This window comes from Pyrus communis, chromosome 9, assembly GCF_963583255.1.
Source record: "Pyrus communis chromosome 9, drPyrComm1.1, whole genome shotgun sequence".
Classification (NCBI taxonomy): Eukaryota; Viridiplantae; Streptophyta; class Magnoliopsida; order Rosales; family Rosaceae; genus Pyrus; species Pyrus communis.
In genome coordinates this window covers 22889768-22909329 of record NC_084811.1, presented here as the reverse complement: position 1 = coordinate 22909329, position 19562 = coordinate 22889768, and the positions used below count along the sequence as shown (strand labels likewise).

General features: G+C 36.2%; 1 protein-coding gene across 1 annotated transcript; it reads left to right on the top strand.

Moving 5' to 3' along the window:
* The first annotated feature begins 12940 nt into the window (after positions 1-12940).
* Positions 12941-18928, top strand: LOC137744535 (strigolactone esterase D14-like). The gene is made up of 2 exons (XM_068484327.1): positions 12941-13323; positions 18499-18928. Exons 1-2 carry the CDS (start codon positions 12941-12943, stop codon positions 18926-18928), a joined length of 813 nt encoding a protein of 270 aa, XP_068340428.1.
* Positions 18929-19562: the final 634 nt, after the last annotated feature.

The following is a 19562-nucleotide window of genomic DNA, read 5'->3' as shown; positions in this document are numbered from 1 at the left end:
TGTATGTATATATATGTATATATATGTATGTATGTATATATATGTATGTATGTATATGTATATATATGTATGTATGTATGTATATATATATGTATGTATGTATGTATGTATGCAAGAATCTTGGTGTAAGTTAAATCTTTTGAATTTATATTTGAAGAATGCAATCTCATGTTTATAGCAGTTGCTTAAGCCGGGAATGTAATATTATATAGATTGATGAGATACTTCCGAGCTTGGAAGAACAGGGAGTGTGTCAACTCTACCCAAAAGGCCCAAATATTGGTATGTCTACCTCAGTTCTTGTTTTAGGATTTAGGAATTAATGTGAACATTTTCTTGCTCAAGCATCGTCCAATCATCAATTTCACAGTTTCTTCTTCGCGTCGGTTGAATTATGAATTTTATTTTTCGTTAACTAGTTAATGATGATTTTCTTTGGTAAGTTAGAACACAGTTACGGGGCTGATAAACATTATCTTGATTACAGTTGTCCACAACTTTCTTGTGTAAGAACTAATTTACGCACTGCATTCAGAAGCAAAAGAAGTAGCAAATGTTGAGAAAATGTTACTCCGCATTTCTGATTGATTGCATAGTTTTCTAGGCTTTGGCATATATCCTTACTGGGAAAAAATTGCATGCCCTATTTAGGGCAATACATATGTCCTCTCCAGATGGGAGAGGAATTTTACGTTCAAGCTTTTGTATGGTTTGGTTTGCAGAGTATTATTTGATATAATTCTCAACAAGACATATGTGCGAACTGCCTGTTCATGCTTCTTTTGCATGTGCACACATTTGTTTGTTTGTTTGTTTTCCTTGTAAAGTGTTTTATGCTTCTCTAACATAAGTGGCGGGTCGAAGATAAAAGAACGCTGATTTATTTTATTCCCAAACTTAGTTTTATAATCTGCATGGTGTCATTAGTAGCGTGAATAACCAACTGCCCCACGGGATTGGATGTTACGTAATTGCTTTTGACAATTTGCTCAACTTTCTTGTTTAGGAGGAGAGAAGAAGCACAGAGACTTCTCAAGGAGTCTATTGGAACGTTGGAGGACAACGGTGCATCTTTTGCTCTAAAGTAGGGATTGTGCTGGTTCTCGTTATTCTACCACCAATTAAAGCCTCTTCGACAGTTGCATCTAATCCCGTCATGCTTTAATCTATTAGAAAATTCACCTTGTACTATGCTTAATTCCGGTCTCGAGCGTGTTCTAGAACGAAGGCGTGATTCAGTTCTCTTTTCGTCAGAAGAAAAAGAGAAAAGAACGATTCAGTTGTCGTTGTAAACAGAGTAAAAACTATTGAATCGTGGTGGTGCATGAATAGTATTCTCTCTGGCTCTACTGCTCTGCAATCTTTATCTGTATATTACCAAACATGGAAACATAATTTTGACAAATTCAAGAGCTCATCTACAAGAACAAAGTCCGATTATTGTGTACGGATATGTTTAAGAAGTGGATATGTGGACTGGGTAGTAATCATGAAGACGAAAATGATGCACCGCCAGTCCGCCTCCACTAACTTGTTCTCCGGCTATGGAACGCTGCCACTAGTTGTCCGGCTATGGAACGGAACCATCGACATGTGATCAATAGTAGAACGCTAGTTGTCTTAGACAGGAAAAGAAATGGGAGCTTTAATAAAAAGAGCTTGGTCAACAAATATTTAATTAAAAATCATCTCAAAATTTTATTTAACTAAAAGGACTCAAAGTTTAATAAAAAAATCATTCAAAATAGTCCACGGGTCAAACTTACAAGCCCAAGCCACTACAAATCTACACTTCCGTAAATACCCCTAAATGATTTGATATTGTCTTGACTTTTCACCAACCTCAACTCAGCACGAAACCCCCATAATAACTCCATGTCTTCCTTTGAAATCAAATTCCCCCATTTCAAAAGCAATCAAATCAAAGTTCAAATTAGAGTTGAAAAAAAAGAAGCATTCATCAGAACAAAACTGCCAAAATAAGTTCAAAGAAGTTTAATGGTAGAAACCAGCAAAAAAAAAAAAAAAAAAGAACCAAAACATAAAACTGTTTTTGGATAACCCAAAACATAACACTGTTTTTGGAAAAAAAAAAAAAATCAGATACAGTGTTTGTTTTGTCTATGCACAAACAAACATTGTATCTAGAAAGAAAATAACCAAAATCTAGAAACAGTGACTTAAATTCCAAAAACAATGACTTAAATTCCAGAAACAGTGTCTAGAAAGAAAAGAACCAAAATCTAGAAACAGTGACTTAAATTTCAGAAACAATGACTTAGACTGCAGAAACAGTCTATGTTTTAACCTTTGACTGTTTCTTTTCTTTCATACATCAATTGATTATATTTAAGAAATATGATGCTTATTTTGCTTTGAATCCAAATATAGTGAATTTCACTATTTCTTTTCTAGCTTACATTTAAGAAACAGTGTGTCTATTTCATTTGAATCCAGAAATGGTGACTTATATTCCAGAAGCAGTAACTTAAATTCTAGAAACAATGACTTAGATTCCAGAAACAGTGTTACTTAAAATCCAAAAACAATTTATTTTTACAGCCGAGAAATAGTGATCCGTCGTTATTATTAAATAGCATGCAATCTCAAATTTATTTTCTGGAGAAACAAACGATGAACTCCACTAACGATGAAAAATTGAAAAACAATACCTCGAATACACTATGAATAATAACGACGATCACATTTCAACGAAATAATACAAAATATAAATTAAATAGCATAAAGATCTATATTTTTGTTTCAAAGAAAAAGAAGACGGTCTGCAAAACAACGATGAACTCCATTAATGACGAAAATCTGGAACTCAACCTAAAAAAGTTAGAGGTAAAATCGACAAATCATAATTTATTATAGTTGGACCATTTTTAGTTGGACTACTTTAATATGTGCCTTGTACTAATCATTAAATAAAACTTACAACATGGTTTTTTATTAAAACTAAAACTTTTCAAACCATTTTCATTAGTTTTCCTAAAAGAAAATTGGGTAATGCTTGTTTTGCATGAAATGTCACAATTTTTCTAAACACTACAAAATGGGTAGTGCGATCTATACAACTATTTTTATTTCTTACACAATCTTTTCAATTTTCGACTATCAGATCAAATGAATTGAAAATCAATGGATAAACATAATGGAATGGTTTCCATAAATTTTCTTTTCTATTAACAAACATAATGACAGATAGAGACTTCCAAGAAAAATTGTCAATTACTTTTATTTTTAAGACAAAAAACTACATTCAACAACAAAATCTCGAGGGCAACTGATACAAATAGAGCCTAAAAGAATGGCATCACAAGCAATAGTGATTTTAAAATTGTACCGCTAATAATAAGAAATAGTGATTCGGGCACACATTTTTTACCTATCTTACTCTGCATTCAATACTGAATACTTTGTGAACTCTTATGCACTCATCATGCGAAGCATGCAATTACATATCAAACGACAATAATTAGGTATCAAACTATATATTTACCTCTAGCTAACAACTGAATTATCTTCGAAAAAACAAATGAATTATAAAATCATTTGAAAAAGAATTAGTTGATTAATTAATTAATTCTCCTTCAGTCTCCGGAGACACCCGGCGTTTGCATACCATGACATACTCCTGACTTCAAGCTGTCGGACAACCAGAGAGGGTTGAGTTTTCCCGAGAAGCAAACAGAAACCCTAGCTTTTGCAAATTCCTCATAACCTTCGCCATCATGCATCAATGGCTGTCTCAGAGGAAGAGTGTTCATTATGCCCTCTTTGAAATCACGGTTTTTACCAGTCCCTGTTAATCAGCTTGTTCAACTCCTCGAGCGGGTTCATTATGCCCCACACTAAACGTTCATTTTCTTTTGATCGCGAGGTGGAAGTTGGCATTCAAGCCTCCAACTGAGGAAGCTAACGGGCGGGTGGCGACCGTGCACATTCGAATGACCTTGTTGCAAGATCTCAATTCGCAACTGCTAATACCACAGAGCTAACGATCATGCCGATGAAGGGTAAAATCTTGGATTCACATTTTTTTCAGGTAACTCGGTGAGCAGGGTAACTGCTGCCCTGGAGATGCAAGTGTGGAACAATATGGATGAAACTGCCTTTTGCCCTATGTAACAGCTTCTGCAATTTTCTTTGTACCGTACACGTATTTATACGCAGAGAACAAGAAGTGAGAATTCGTTCTGTATATGGGTAGATGTGCCTGTTCGTTTGGGCTGCAGGGTAAATAAAATCTTGGGTAAATTTCATTCTTTTCCGGAAGCACTGCCTTATGAAATTCTTTGCTTTCCTTTGAAGGTACCAAAAGTTTGTGAGCTACATGCAATTTCTTTCTGTGAATTATGCATCGGCTCCAACACCGACGACGCGTTAACTCACAGTCACAGGTTTGCTACAATGACCACAAAAATGACAAGGTTTGTTATAGTGACTTTCATGAGGTTTTAATATATATAAGACAACCCTAATTAGGATTCCTTGTTTCACAAGTATTGTAATTAATTGTAAGTAATCCTAATCCTTGGAGCTTAAGAGTTTTGTTGGATGCATGAAGTTAATATATATCAACGAATTCAATTAATTTAATTATTTGAATTTCCAAAACCACCCTTTAAAACCCTTCTTTTAACCTTCTACAGCTTTGCAGCAAGTAATCGTTCCCAGCCTTCTCTTTTGCATTCCATCGTCAAAATATTGTATAGCAGGCACGCTTTAATTGTTGGATATCTAATTAAGTAGTTTCTTTTCAGTATGTTTAGTCACAATATACCCAAAGAAATCTTGTTTGATATCCTTGCAAGATTGCCAGTGAGATCTCTTTTGCGGTTTAGATGCGTTTGTAAATCTTGGAAAAGTTTAATTAGCAGCTCTAGTTTCGAAAGTGCCCATCTCGAAAGGAACGTCATGCAAAGTTCTTGTGATTTTCTCCTTATCCAAACAGATGACAAGAAAAATTGTTTGTCACTGTTTGATGCTGAAACATTGTCCAAGTGTTTGGATATAGAGCTTCCTTCGGATAAATTAGTTCTCAGATTCTTTGTTCATGGTTCGTGCAAAGGATTGGTTTGTATCTCTTTTTATAATTTCTTTAGTTTGAATAATAATCCTATATATCTATGGAATCCCTCAATCAGAAAACTCAAGAGGCTTCCTAATGGCCTCGTTCAGCACACAAGCCATTTTGTTAATGGTTTCATAGCGGGGAAAACGACTATAAGGCTGTGAGGCTTGTTAAGGTTTTGCTTCCACGTGAGAATGTCGTCCTGGAAGTTGAGGTTTACAGCCTTAGATCAGATGCTTGGAGAAGAATAATTGTGATGCATGTTGGAAACGACACCAATACTGACTCCAACTTTACCACATGCCCAATCCGTCAATCAGAAAACTCAAAAGGCTTCCTAATGGCCTCGTTCAGCACACAAGCCATTTTGTTAATGGTTTTGGTTTCATAGCGGGGAAAACGACTATAAGGTTGTGAGGCTTGTTAGGGTTTCGCTTCCATGCGAGAATATCGTCCTTGAACTTGAAGTTGAGGTTTACAGCCTTAGATCAGATGCTTGGAGAAGAATAATTGTGATGCATGTTGGAAACGACACCAATACTGTCCCTAACTTTACCACATGCCCAATCCGTCAGGTGTGGGGTTTTACCACAAAAGGTCTCGATATTAGTTAGAGTGGGGTAATTATATTTAAACCCATGGTTTTTTTTTTCACCCACCGATGTGGGATTTGAACATTGCCCTTCACCCTTCATCCCATTTAGTGATTCACACATGGAGATTCACACATCGACAATTAAAACCATTTAGTGGTTCACACGTGGAGATTCACACATCGACAATTGAAACTCAAAGGTCGACTCTATGTGTGGTTCACACGTGGAGATCCACACGTCAGCTCTATGTTAAGAGTCCATACTTGTTTTCAATGGAAAATTGAGGCCAGCTCCATGTTAAGAGTCATGGAAGCTCGTTGGCTTGCACGGGCCCGAACCTAGTTCAGGTACCATGTTGGATTTTTGGATCGGCGCGCCCCTGAGACCCCACTTTAACAACACCGATAATATTCCCAACTTTACCACCTGCCCAATCTATCTGGTGTGGGGTTTTATCACAAAATACCTCGATATTAGTTAGAGTGGGGCAATCATATTTAAACCCATTATTTTCTTTTTCACCCCACCAATGTGGGATTCCAACAATGCCTTCTTTTACAAATATTGTCATTTCTTGGCAATCTAGATGTACCTTCTTTGATGGAGTTGTGTATTGGATTATAACGGAGCATTCTTGCACTTCCATCCTTGCTTTCGATTTGGGCAGTGAGGTTTCTCGAAAGACTGTGCTATTACCCGAATTAATTTATAGGTCATATTTGTGTTGGAGTGTTTGAGAAATCACTCTCTTTGTTCCATACAAGACCTGGTCATGCTTTGAAGAATTCATGTATCGACATACGGGTTCTGGAAGCGGATGCTTGGAAAGTGATCCGGATGATTTATTTTCCTAATGGTACTAGATTTGTAGCATGGCCATTAGGAATTAGAACAAATCTTGGCAAAGTTCACATGATTCAGGATGGAAGAAAACCAAAGCTTGTTTTGTATGATCCCGAGTCACACCAAGTTAAAGATACTGGAATCAGAACGGAGTCGAGTTAAAGATACTGGAATCAAAACGGAGTCGAGTTACTTTCACTATGTTGATGCTTATTGTCAGAGCCTATTTTTACTCGACTGGTAATCGATCGAAGTCTAAGTTCTCAGTTGTGTTGTGTGTGATAATCGATCGACTTCTAATTAAGGAATTTCATGTTGCTAATACACTACGATTTTATGTTCAATCACTTCAAAAACAAGAGGCGTGCTGGTGTGGAAAGATGGAGTGCCAAAATGATCACCTCCCTTTCTTGTAAGAAAACTTAAAGATCACCTACCACGTTTTATGTAAATTCTCAATTTTGTTTATCTGAAAGCGCTTTCGGCCAAAACAAAAAAGTCCAATGGACCATGAACGTTTTCGAACTGATCATAATTTAAGCTTTACCACATCAGGATTTGAAACCCTAATGCATTGTTTTGGGGGTTGTTGATCCTAATTATGACCCATTTTAGAACTCCTCCGAATGTTTAATTAACTTTGGGGCACACAACATCATCATAAACCCTGAACTCTGTGTTGGCCTACCTGTTACCGTGTGCAACAAAGTTATTAGTGGGATGTGATTTTCAATTTTCTTAGCTTCTCACACACCGCTCTTTAATTATGGTTGTCGGATAAAATAAATTAATCGGAAACAATGGACAAGATCAAACAAGAGTGTGTGAGAAGCTAAAAAGAGTGTGTTTATCATTTCCCTTATTCATTTGGGCATTCCCTTTTTGTTACAATATCCATTAATACAATAGTGTTTTTTTCTTCTCTCATATTACTTTGATATAGCTTATGCTAATTAAGAACAAAAGGTTATGATAGGAAAATTATCTTCTCATTGATTTCTGATAAGATTACAAATAAAGGTATTTATACACATCTCATCATACAGATGATTTGACAGCTCGCTTACAACATATCTTAACTGCCTAAATAACAAACTATAACAGACTATAGAAGTATTTACAAATAGACACTTCTAAGTTTTATCTTTTACACTATGATCCTTAATATCCCCCCTCAAACTGAGCTGAGGGAACTGAAAAGATAGTTTGGTTCTAAGAAGCAGAAATGTAGGTTTAGGCAAGGACTTTGTACATATATTTGCAACTTGATCCTGTGAACAAATGAATTGAACTGAAACACCATTTGAAAGAACTTACTCCCTTATATAGTGGTAGTCAATTTCGACATGCTTAGTTCTAGCATGGAAGATGGGATTTTTAGCTAAAGAGATAACTAAGATATTATCACACCAAAATTTGGGAGAACAAGGAAGAACCAGGTTAACATCAACAAGAAGCTTACATAACCAAGTAATTTTAGCTGCAGTATTGGCTAAGGACCTGTATTCAGCTTCAGTGGAGGATCTGGCCACTGTTGTCTATTTCTTTGCACTCCAGCTGATGAGTAAATTGCCTAGAAAGATACAATATCCACCTGTTGATCTTCTATCTAAAGCACAGCCGGCCCAATCAGCATCAGAGAATGCATTAATACTGACAGGTTTAGAGCATTTTGGAAACTATAGACCCAAATCAAGAGAACCCTTTAGGTATCTTAGTATTCTCTTGACAGCTTGAAAATGAGATTATCTGGGACTGTGCATATATTGACATACAAGATTAACTGCAAAAGAGAGATCAAGTCAGGACCATGTTAAGTATTGTAGACCACCCACAAGAGACCTATATTCCTCTAGATTAGAGAGTAAATGAGAAGTATGATCTAGTTTTGAAGTACTTAATGGTGTAGCATAGGGCTTTGCTCCATCCATTTTGGCTTTCTTGAGTAAATCCAAAATGTACTTAATCTAAGAAATAAGAATTCCAATAGATGATCTTTTAAATTCTATGCCAAGAAAGAAATGTAAAGAACCAAGATCTTTAATGGGAAATAAGGCACTGAGTTGAGTAATGGTTTCCTTACATGCCTGAGATGATGGACCTGTGGTGAGGATGTCATCTACATAGACCAGAACGAATACCAAAACAGGAGTCTTTTTCACAAACAATGAATGATCATTCTAAGATCCAGTAAACCCTAAAGAGTGGAGGGCACCTTGTAATTTCTCATACCAAGCTCGAGGAGCTTGTTTGAGTGACTTATGGAGTTGACAAACATGAGTAGGCTTAGTGGAATCCTGAAAACCAGGTGGTTGTTGCATGAATACATTCTCAGAGAGTGAGCCATAGAGAAAAGCATTGCTTACATCCAATTGGTTAAGAAACCAGTGATATTGGACAGCCAAAGTAAAAAGAAACCTAATTGTAACAGGCTTGGCAACAGGACTAAAAGTGTCAGTGTAGTCTAAACCTTCTTGCTGGTGAAATTCCTTAGCAATCAGCCTAGCTTTATACCTATCTATAGTGCCATCAACTTTCATTTTGATTTTGAAAACCCATTTACAGCCCACAAGATTCTGTGAGGGATGTGAAGGAACAATGGACCAAGTCCCAATGTTTAGGAGATCATTATATTCCTCTTGCATAGCCTATCTCCAATGAGAGTGTTTGGAGGCCTGTAAGTAAGTAAATGGTAAGAAATCATCAGAGATATAAAAAGGAATTGCATGTTTAGTAGCTGCATAGGCTTTGGGTTTGACTATACCAGACTTGGATCTAGTTTGCATGGGATGAGTGTTTGTGGATGGGATATGATGGGATGAGATAGGAGGATGAGAGCTAACTCTAGGTTTAGATGTAGAAGAAAGTACAACTGCAGGATCTGATGAAGCTTCAAGTTGTAATATAGTTTCTGGATGTGGTGAAGTTAGACATACAGAATTTGAGAAGGTTGGAGGGTGTGATGGTAATGGTGAAGGAATTGAAGAGGGTGAGTAGGCTAAGAGATATGACCAAGTCTTCTTGGGAACTTTTATTCAAGAAACCTCCATCTTATGATACTCTCATATTCTTTTGGTTTTGAGTCTTGTGACCTCGTAATTAAGCAAATGTAATTAAATTTGATGGAGTATGTAAACTAAGGAGGTAAAGTTGTATTGTTCGAACTCAGGTGTTATAACTTTAGGATCCAATCACTTTTTTTTTTTTTGACAAACTATAAGTTTATTAGGTTAAATTGTTAGTAATTAGAAGGGAGGGAGATCGGTGGGATCGAACTAGCACCGTTGTGCATGGCGTCATCTGCGATCCAATGAGATTTTGATTATAAGAAGAATGTGAGGATCAATATACCTATCAACTTTAAAGTAGGTCAAGATCTCAGATTTGGCTCAGCAGCCCGCAACTGATCATGCCAATATTGTTCCAACTTAATTACATGCATAGTAGTAATAAACCATACGCAAAATAGTAATATGTTTTTTTATGAAGGATGCATTTTTTCAACATTCTCCCTCACGTTGAACCATGTTTTTAATGGGTAACACGTGTAACCAATTCCATATAGGTAACCTTTTTCTGCGGAAGATTCGTCGTCAAGGTCAAGGTCTTGTTCACAATCGGAATGGTTAAGGTCAGGGGGAATACTCTCTGATACTATGTCAAGACCTCATAGTTGAGTTAGATGTCCACAACTAATCAAATTGATATAATCTCACTTCCAAAAATTAATCACACCAACACTATCTCAACTTAACCAAATGCAAAACCTAACAAATTTTAAATTTTATCATAAAATGCCTCGATGTTATTAATTTTGATACAATTCATCTATAAGTAGTAATATATCATGTCACGTTTTTTAATTGTAGAATTACATTCTTCAACAAAAAATGTATAATTTACCTACTCCTATACTTATGCCGTTACTCATCAAACAATGGTGGCCCAATTCATTTACCTATTGAAATGTCAAATATGTCATATATGGGTATGAAAGATGAAGAAGGTAGATGTTTCTTTCTTGGGGCATTTTGATATAAGCGCCTCGTTTTTTATTTTTTTAGACTAAACATACATTCCTTTTGAAAATTTAATCAAATATTTTCTTAAAATTTTGGTTATTAATTTCAGTTTTTCACATAAGTTCAATTTTGTTTAGAATTTTAGTTTGTCACAACTTTTCCAAGACATTTCGTTTTTTTTTTCCCCTCTTATCCCTATATTTATGCATTTATTATCCATCTATATGCATTTTTTTTTATTGTTTGTTATAATTTTACTTTTTTTTTGTGTGAATATAGTAGAATATTTATAAAAAAAATTGTCAGATTTTATTTTTTAGAAGGCCCAACACATAATAAAGATTTGTTTGATTATATAACTACGTCTATTTACCTATAATATGGACACATTTAGTTTTATAGTGGATTTGATTTTTTGTATTTCTCGGTACATTTGGAATGTAAATGTGCCAAAAGGGTTATCTGATAGAGACATTTGGTTTTGTTGTACATTTGTGATTTTTTGTTCATTTGGTCTTTTGGTACATTTGGAATCTAAACGTACCAAAAAGGTTACCTGACAATAGGCACGTTTGGTTTTATGGTACATTTGAAATTTTGGTACATTTGGTTTCTCTGTACATTTGAAATTTAAACGTATCAAAAGGGTTACATAACAATGGGTACATTTGGTTTTATGGTACATTTGAATTTTTGGTACATTTGGTTTCTCAGTACATTTGAAATCTAAACGTACAAAAAGTCGATACTTTTGTTCTCAAATGTGTCATAAGTTTTAAGTATATTTTTATATATCTATACGTGAAAAAATATGTATTGAAGACTTTTTATTGAGACATTTTTAATAGAAAGAGATTTTTTTTTTTTTTTTAAATACTGATAATAAGGTAATGAGGAATTAGTTAATTAATTTTTTATTTTTATTTATTAAAAAAATGTCATTTAACGTGTAGAAGGGGATTGACGAAATTAAATTCCTATATTATAGGCAATTAGTTGCTAAGCTACCTTAAGCCTCTATATAAATGCATTTAAATTAATGAAATGGAAATTAAATAAATAGAAAATTATTGAGGTGGCAATTGATCAAAGCACCTTAATCAAATCTGTAAAAGGAATGAATGTTTAATCTAACAACTATAAAAAAATGTAGGAAATTCTAATTTTTCCTTCATTTTTGCACCTAAGCTATTAAATGGGGACATATATAAATTGTAGAACAGCCTCTTGCATGATTGCATCTTATCCAATCGACGCAAACGAAACTAAATTATATTCATCATTCAATTCAAAAAAGGGAAAAAATTTTTAGGTGTCAGGAACATGATGTGATACTACAATTAATTAAAAACTTAAAAAAAAATTCAATCAACAATCAATTGTATCATTACACTTAGTGTACTGAAACGTGTTCTCGACACACTGTAAAATCTCTCCAAAAAACGTATACAAACACTAACCACAATAACTTTATGCATGGTAAATTTGTTGAATTGCATTTAAGCAAGCTTTTATTTTGTCCACAAGAATTGAGATATCCAAGTGCATCGATGTCGTGCCCTGCAACAACTCACACCTTATAATTTACAATTTTAATATATTATATTACCATTACACATGAAATCGAAATCCAAACTCTAGCAGAAAGATATTCAGTTTAATTGTAAATTTTCTATACCTTTTACGTACGTAGATATATCTTTTTTCACACATGCATGCAGCATGAGCATCCTGAGAAGAAGATGGACGAACGGAAGCACAAAACATTTCAGCAGTTTTTTCATACAAGTTGAAGGGAACTTTCAATATATATTACGTACACATCTTTTTCCCATAACGTGCGTGACTGCAAATATATGCTAATAAGTCCACGAGCACTCTCTCTCTCTCTAAGAATTACCACATCACATATAAAATCTATTGATAAACATGCATAAATTTGAATATATAAGCGTTTATGTTTTCATATTGGTTGCAGTTGCACCACAAAATCTTATTAAAAATTAATATATGGCGTCAAAAAAGTTGGAAGGGAGTTAATATTGCTAATATTGAAACATATACTTACGGAATTAAAATGTGACACATACCTTGATTATCTTATTAAGTACACTAATTTGAAGAGAAATACCTTTTGCACATTTTTTCTTTCTCCATTTGCAATCTTGTTTATTTTTGTCATTTTTTTTGGTTTTATTTTCGATTCAAAGACTAGAAATACACATATTTGCATGAGAGAAAAAAAAACGTGTGATATCATTTCCGGACCTATATATTTATGCAAACAATATCCAAAACCCAAATAATTCAAAGTTATAGAGATGTCATCATAATATCTTATAGTATGTAAACATATATATACAATCCCTTCACTCACTATTGCATTTTTAGTTATAGAGATGGAAGCCATGTGCCATGGAGGAGGCATTGTCCAAGCCCTAAACACTCATGTGTACGGAAATGAAACTCAGACGTTGGTTCTTGCTCATGGGTTTGGTGCAGACCAGACAATTTGGCACTTCCTCATCCCGTTTCTTGCTTGCTACTTCAAGGTTGTGGTTTTTGACTCGGTTTACTCTCCAAATGTTGATCCCAAACTCTATGATCCCAAAAGGTACTCGAACTTCAGTGCTTACGCAGAAGACCTGCTCTGCCTTCTTGATCATCTCAATGTTAAAAGGACTGTATATTTGGGCTCCATGGCTGCCATGGTTGGATGTATCGCTTCTGTTCAAAGACCACAACTCTTCCAGCACCTTATCCTACTAAGTGGCTCTCCCAGGTCATCTCTCTCTCTCTCTCTCTCTCTCTCTCTCTCTCTCTCTCTCTCTCTCTCTCCACACATAAAAAGGAGCAGTTACTGTTAGCGTGAGCCCTAGTTTAATTAGGAATATAATCATTATAATTGTATTTCCTAGTTTGTTTAGGAGTCATTAACTTACTTGTACTACAAGAGAGACATGATAGTATATATATTACCTCCAAGAGGGAGAAGAATAAAAAAAAAATATATTGAAATCCTAAAACTAATTTTAACTTGGCATCAGAGCAAGTTCCGATGCTGATTCTTTCTCTGCAAAACTCTAAAAAAACCAAAAGATTTTTTTTCAGCAGTGTCTCGAAGCAAGAGACTGCTAACAGGAACAATCTTCTTAGCTTATCCCATTGACCGAACAAAGGTCAACCAAACATCAAACCTAAAAAACCCAAAGCCAAACGTCTTGAAGCAAGAGACGACGGCATCCTAGATGCCTACAAGTACCATCAAGTCTTCTTCCATGGCACACAACCAAAGTCATGATTCCCTCTTCGGATTCCGCACCCACCTTGAATGAATTCTCCAGCAGGCCATAAGGTAGTGATCTCCAGTGGGCTGGGGCAGAGCCTAGAGCCCAATATCCAATAAAGCAGCAATCTTGTACGGATAGGAACAAACAGGTGGGTGCAGGCCCAGTTGGGCCATCCACAGACAGCAACCCAGTTTTTTCAGACTCAGAAAATTTGGGCCCAGAGTCCTCCCTGTTAAATTTAATTAATTCTCAAGACCAATTTGACGATCCAGATAACACAGGCTCCGCCTTAATTGCATCCGTTCCTCTTAATACATGTTGGATTATTGACTCCAGAGCCATTGATCATATAACTTATGATTGTACTCTTTTTAATTCGACAACACAACCACCACAAGATAGTATTGTCACTGCTAATGGCGGTATTGCTCCAGTTACAGGGGTAGGTTCGATAGCACTCACTCCTACTCTCTCCCTACACAACTGCTTACCCTCACTCTCTAGCCATTTGTTATCTGTGGGACAGGTCATTGAACAATTAGACTGTGTTGCGCTCATGTTTCCATCTTTCTGTTTACTTCAAGATATCCGAACTCAGGCAATCATTGGGCGTGGTACTAAACGGATAGCGTTGTACTATGTTGATGATGTTGCACAAGGATGTGTACATCAAGTTCAAGGTCATAATACTAAAAGGTTGAAGACTGTTCAGTTATGGCATCGTCGTCTTGGTCATGCTTCTTTTGGTTATTTACGAAAATTACTTCCGTCATTATTTCGTAATATTCCAGGTTCTTCATTAAAGTGTAATGTTTGCACATTAGCTAAAAGTCATCGGGCTTTTTATTCTCCAAGTTGGACTTAGAGAACAATTTTGTTTAAGTTAATTCATTCTGATGTGTGGGGACCATCTCCGGTTACTACTCAGCATGGTGTGCGTTGGTTTGTAACATTTGTTGATGACTGCACTAGAATGACTTGCTTGTACCTCATGAAATATAAAAGCGATGTGGGTGGCATCTTCAAAATGTTTTATCACATGGTCTACACTCAATATTCACTCCCTATTAAAGTGTTTCGGTCAGACAACGGTGGTGAGCATCTTAATCAGGATCTTTCTCAGTTTTTTACAAAAAATGGCATTCTTCATGAAACTACGTGTCCTCAAACCCCACAGCAAAATGGAGTTGCCAAACGAAAAAATCGACACAATCTTGAGATTACATGTGATCTTCTTATTGGTAGTTGTGCACCCCAGACATACTGGGCTGATGCAGTCACCTATGCTATTTATCTTATGAATCAACTGTCATCGCGTGTTCTCTCTTTTAGAATGCCCTTAGTCGTGCTTGCTGATCATGTTTTGCTCCCTTCCACTCTTCATCTCAAACCCCGGGTTTTGGTTGTGTGGCATATGTCCATCTTCACAAAAATCAAAGAAGCAAGCTTGATACTAGTGCGGTGTGATGTGTTTTCATTGGCTTTAGTCCTCAACAAAAGGGGTATAAATGTTATCATCCTTCTACTAGACATGTATATGTTACCATGGACGTGACCTTCTCCGAAGACGAACCTTTTTTCCCCCCAGCCATACTTTTCAGGGGGAGACAACTGGAGGTGAAGATTATGGATGGGTGGATGTCGGCCTTGTTATCTTTGATAAAATAGATGGTTGCATTAAAAGTGGCAGCAATAAAAGCCCAAATGGGCAGGAACAAGGTAGCATTCAAAGCCCATATGGGCATGATGATTATGCTGCAAGTGGCAACCGTGAAGGCCCATATAGGCATGGTACTAAAGCTGCAAGTAACAGCTGTGAAAGCCCATTAGGGCATGAGAATGCCACAGGTGTAAGCCCAAGTGGGCTGCGTGATCAAACCAAGACAGCAAGGCCAAGTGGGCCAAATGAACATTGCACCACGGGGTGCCCGAGCGGGCCAGCTGTGCATAATGAAGCCAACATTTCACATGGGCTTGTTACTTTCGTATGGTAGAATAAAGGTGTGAGCTCGAGTAGGCATGCCGAGGCCAAGAGGAATTTAATTGTTCAGGTCGAAGGCATTGACTCCAGTGAGCCTGACAACATCACCCCCCCTTCTAACTCCCTAAGTACTTATTCATGGTCCAATGGATATTCCCGAGGTAAATAATCACTCTGAAATTGTTAAATCACTTTATGTGTTACCTCCTAGACAAAATTGAGGAAAGCCACCAGACAGGTACTCTCCATAAGGGAAGGTGCGGTATTCAATCACTAACTATGTCTCTACTCATCGAATCTTGCCAAAATATTGTGCACTCGTCCAACAAATGGAAACGATTAAAATACCTACCAAGGTGGAAGAAGCCTTGAGAAATCCAAAGTGGACGAAGGCAATGCAAATGGAGATGGAGGCATTACAGAAGAACAAAACGTGGAGTGTGGTTACACTTCCCAAAGGAAAGAAATCGGTGGGATGCAAATGGGTGTTTACTATCAAATATAAGGCGGATAGGACTATCGATAGATACAAGGCGAGGTTACTAACCAAAGGTTATACACAAACCTTTGGTGTTGAAGGAAACATTTGCACCGGTTGCAAAAATGAATACTATCAGAGTTTTGTTATCTCTTGATGTTAACCTTGATTGGCCTCTGAGACAGTTTGATGTGAAAAATGCATTTTGCACAGGGATTTAGAGGAAGAGGTTTATATGGATTTTCCACCAGGATATGGCATTGAGAACTTTAGTGGAAAAGTATGTAGACTTCGGAAGGCATTGTATGGTTTGAAACAGTTGCTGAGAGCTTGGTTTGGGCAATTCACTCAAGCTATGAAGAAGTATGGATACCGACAAGGGAATTCAAATCATACTTTGTTCATTAAGCGTAAGGATGATAAAGTAACCTTACTCATTATATATGTGGATGATATGATTGTCACAGGGGATGATACAAAGGAGATTGAATGGCTACAGGGGTACCTGTCCTCCGAGTTCAAGATGAAAAATCTAGGGGGACTCAAATACTTCTTAGGAATTGAAGTTGCTAGGTCTTGAGAAGGCATATACTTATCACAACATAAGTATGTGTTAGACTTGTTATCAAAAACTGGGATGCTGGCGTGTAAACTAACGGATACCTCAATTGTGCAGAATCATCATCTTGCGATCTATCAGGATCAAGTACCGACAAATAAAGAAAGGTATCAATGGTTAGTTGGAAGATTGATTTACTTATCACTTACACGACCTGATATTGCTTATGCGGTAAGCGTAGTAAGTTAGTTCATGCATGCACCTAGTAAAGATCACATGGCGGCAGTAATGCAGATTCTTAGTTACTTGAAAGGGGCTCCTGGAAAAAGGTTAATGTATAGAAAGCATGGACACATGGATGTGAGAGGATATACTGATGCAAATTAGGTTGGAAATATTACTGATAGGCGGTCTACATCACGTTATTTTACGTTTGTTGCCGATAATCTTATGACCTGGAGAAGTAAGAAACAGAATGTGATTGCAAGATCATCGGCGGAGGCCGAATACAGGGGCATGGCACATGGTATTTGTGAACTTCTATGGCTTCGGATTCTGCTTACTGAAATAGGGTTCAAGCCTAAGGAACCTATGTTGTTGTACTGTGATAATCAAGTAGCACAGGAGATAGCCAACAACCCAGTACAACATGATAGAACCAAGCATGTTGAGGTGGATAGGCACTTCATAAAAGAGAAACTGGATGTTAGGTTGGTTGATATTCCATTTGTAAGAATGGAAGAGCAGTTGGTAGATATTCTAATCCATGCAGTTTCCGCTGGAAGATTTCAAGACTCACTTGGCAAGTTGGGCTTAGGCGATATCTATGCACCAACTTGAAGGGAAGTGTTAGCATGAGCCCTAGTTTAATTAGGAATATAATCATTATAATTGTATTTCCTAGTTTGTTTAGGAGTCATTAACTTACTTGTACTACAAGAGATATGATAGTATATATATTACCTTCAAGAGGGAGAAGAATAAGAAAAAAAATCTATTGAAACCCTAAAACTAATTTTAACTGTTACTAGTAGGGATTCCGTTTTATTGTAGCAAATGTGATAGGAATAGGACCATGTATTCATCATATAGACCTCTTATATGTTTTATTGTTCTCCCTTTTTTGCTCCCGAATACAGTAAATCCACGTCATTCCATTTCTATTACGGTGAAACGAAATCCTTGCTAAGAGGGGCTCGCACATGTAGACAACGATTATAAATTACTGATGATTAAGTTTATTCTTACATAAATATATATGTACAGTTCATATTCACAATTTCACAATAATAAGTATATAGTAGTATAGTAAGTAGACTAAGAAAAACATTACCATACTTGTACATGTACGATAATCAATATTTTCTTGCCATTGTCTTTTGGACAGTTGAGTTCCTTTTGTACGCCGGACTGTACCAACCATGTACTAATCTCTCATACTATATTTGTCCCCGTCATTTGTTACTCTAATTACTTCAACATATTTCTTTTTCCTTTTTCAGTTTAATTCCTCGCATTAACCATATTATACACAAATAAATATTAACTTTCTCTCTTGCTTAATATGTGACTAGTAAACATGATACAGGTAAACAATACCACATTGTGTCGACACCCAACAATTAGTTTTACGTTTATTTTGCTTGTAGGTACCTCAACACCACAGCATACACCGGAGGCTTCACCAGACCACAACTGGATGCGCTCTTCAACCAAATAGGGAACAACTTCACAAGTTGGGTTCCAAGTTTTTCCCCAACACCAATAGGTGTAAACGACACAAGTGCGATCACCGAGTTCGAAAACAGCTTGGGAAGAATGAACCCTAGGATTGCTGTAAGGGTAGCTAGAGTTGTGTTTCTGAGCGACCTCAGAAGAATTTTGCCACAAATTATTGTTCCTAGTTGCATAATCCAGTCCAGAAAAGATTTTATCGTTCCGAAATCGGTTGCATTTGACATGAAGAAGAAGCTTGGTGGTCCTGCAGAAGTCAAGATCCTAAACACAGAAGGCCATTTTCCTCAGTTGACAGCTTACCTTCTGCTCTTAAAAGTTCTCCAAAAACTTCACATCAAATAGATATGCATATATAGGAAACGTTTAAGAGATGGGATCCGCATTTTTTTATAAAATTAGGAATTAGTTGTGGAGTCCGCACTACATCAAACTTTAAAAATCTGAACCATCTATTTTTCAAGTTGTACATCATAAATCATCCTTGCAAAGTATTAGCCAAATCGGAAATGTTTAAGACATCTAATTGAGTTCAAGGAAATTAACGAATACTTTGTTATATAAGAAACAATGAAATTTTATCTTGATAATTAAACAGGGAAATGGTTTCGGATTGAATTGAATTTTTGTAAGAATGATCTATGAAACAAGACTTACAAAATAAATGGTTCGGATTATTGAAGTTTGATGTGGAGTGGATCCCACAACTAATTTCAAAAAATGGGGATCCCTTGAAGGGCCAGATGTATTATGTATTTGGTTAAAGCTTTGGCACTGCTTTAAAGCAACTTATTTTTTGGTTTTATGTGGGAGTACCATTTTTATTGTAATTTGTTGCTTCACTAGAAATATACCGTTTTGTTTTTCTCTTTTACTTCAGAAGTTGTAGAATAGTATTATTCACATATCTATTTTTATCTCCAACACACATTTGTTAATTTTTAGCTATTGATCTTCTTCAATTCATTTGATCTGATGA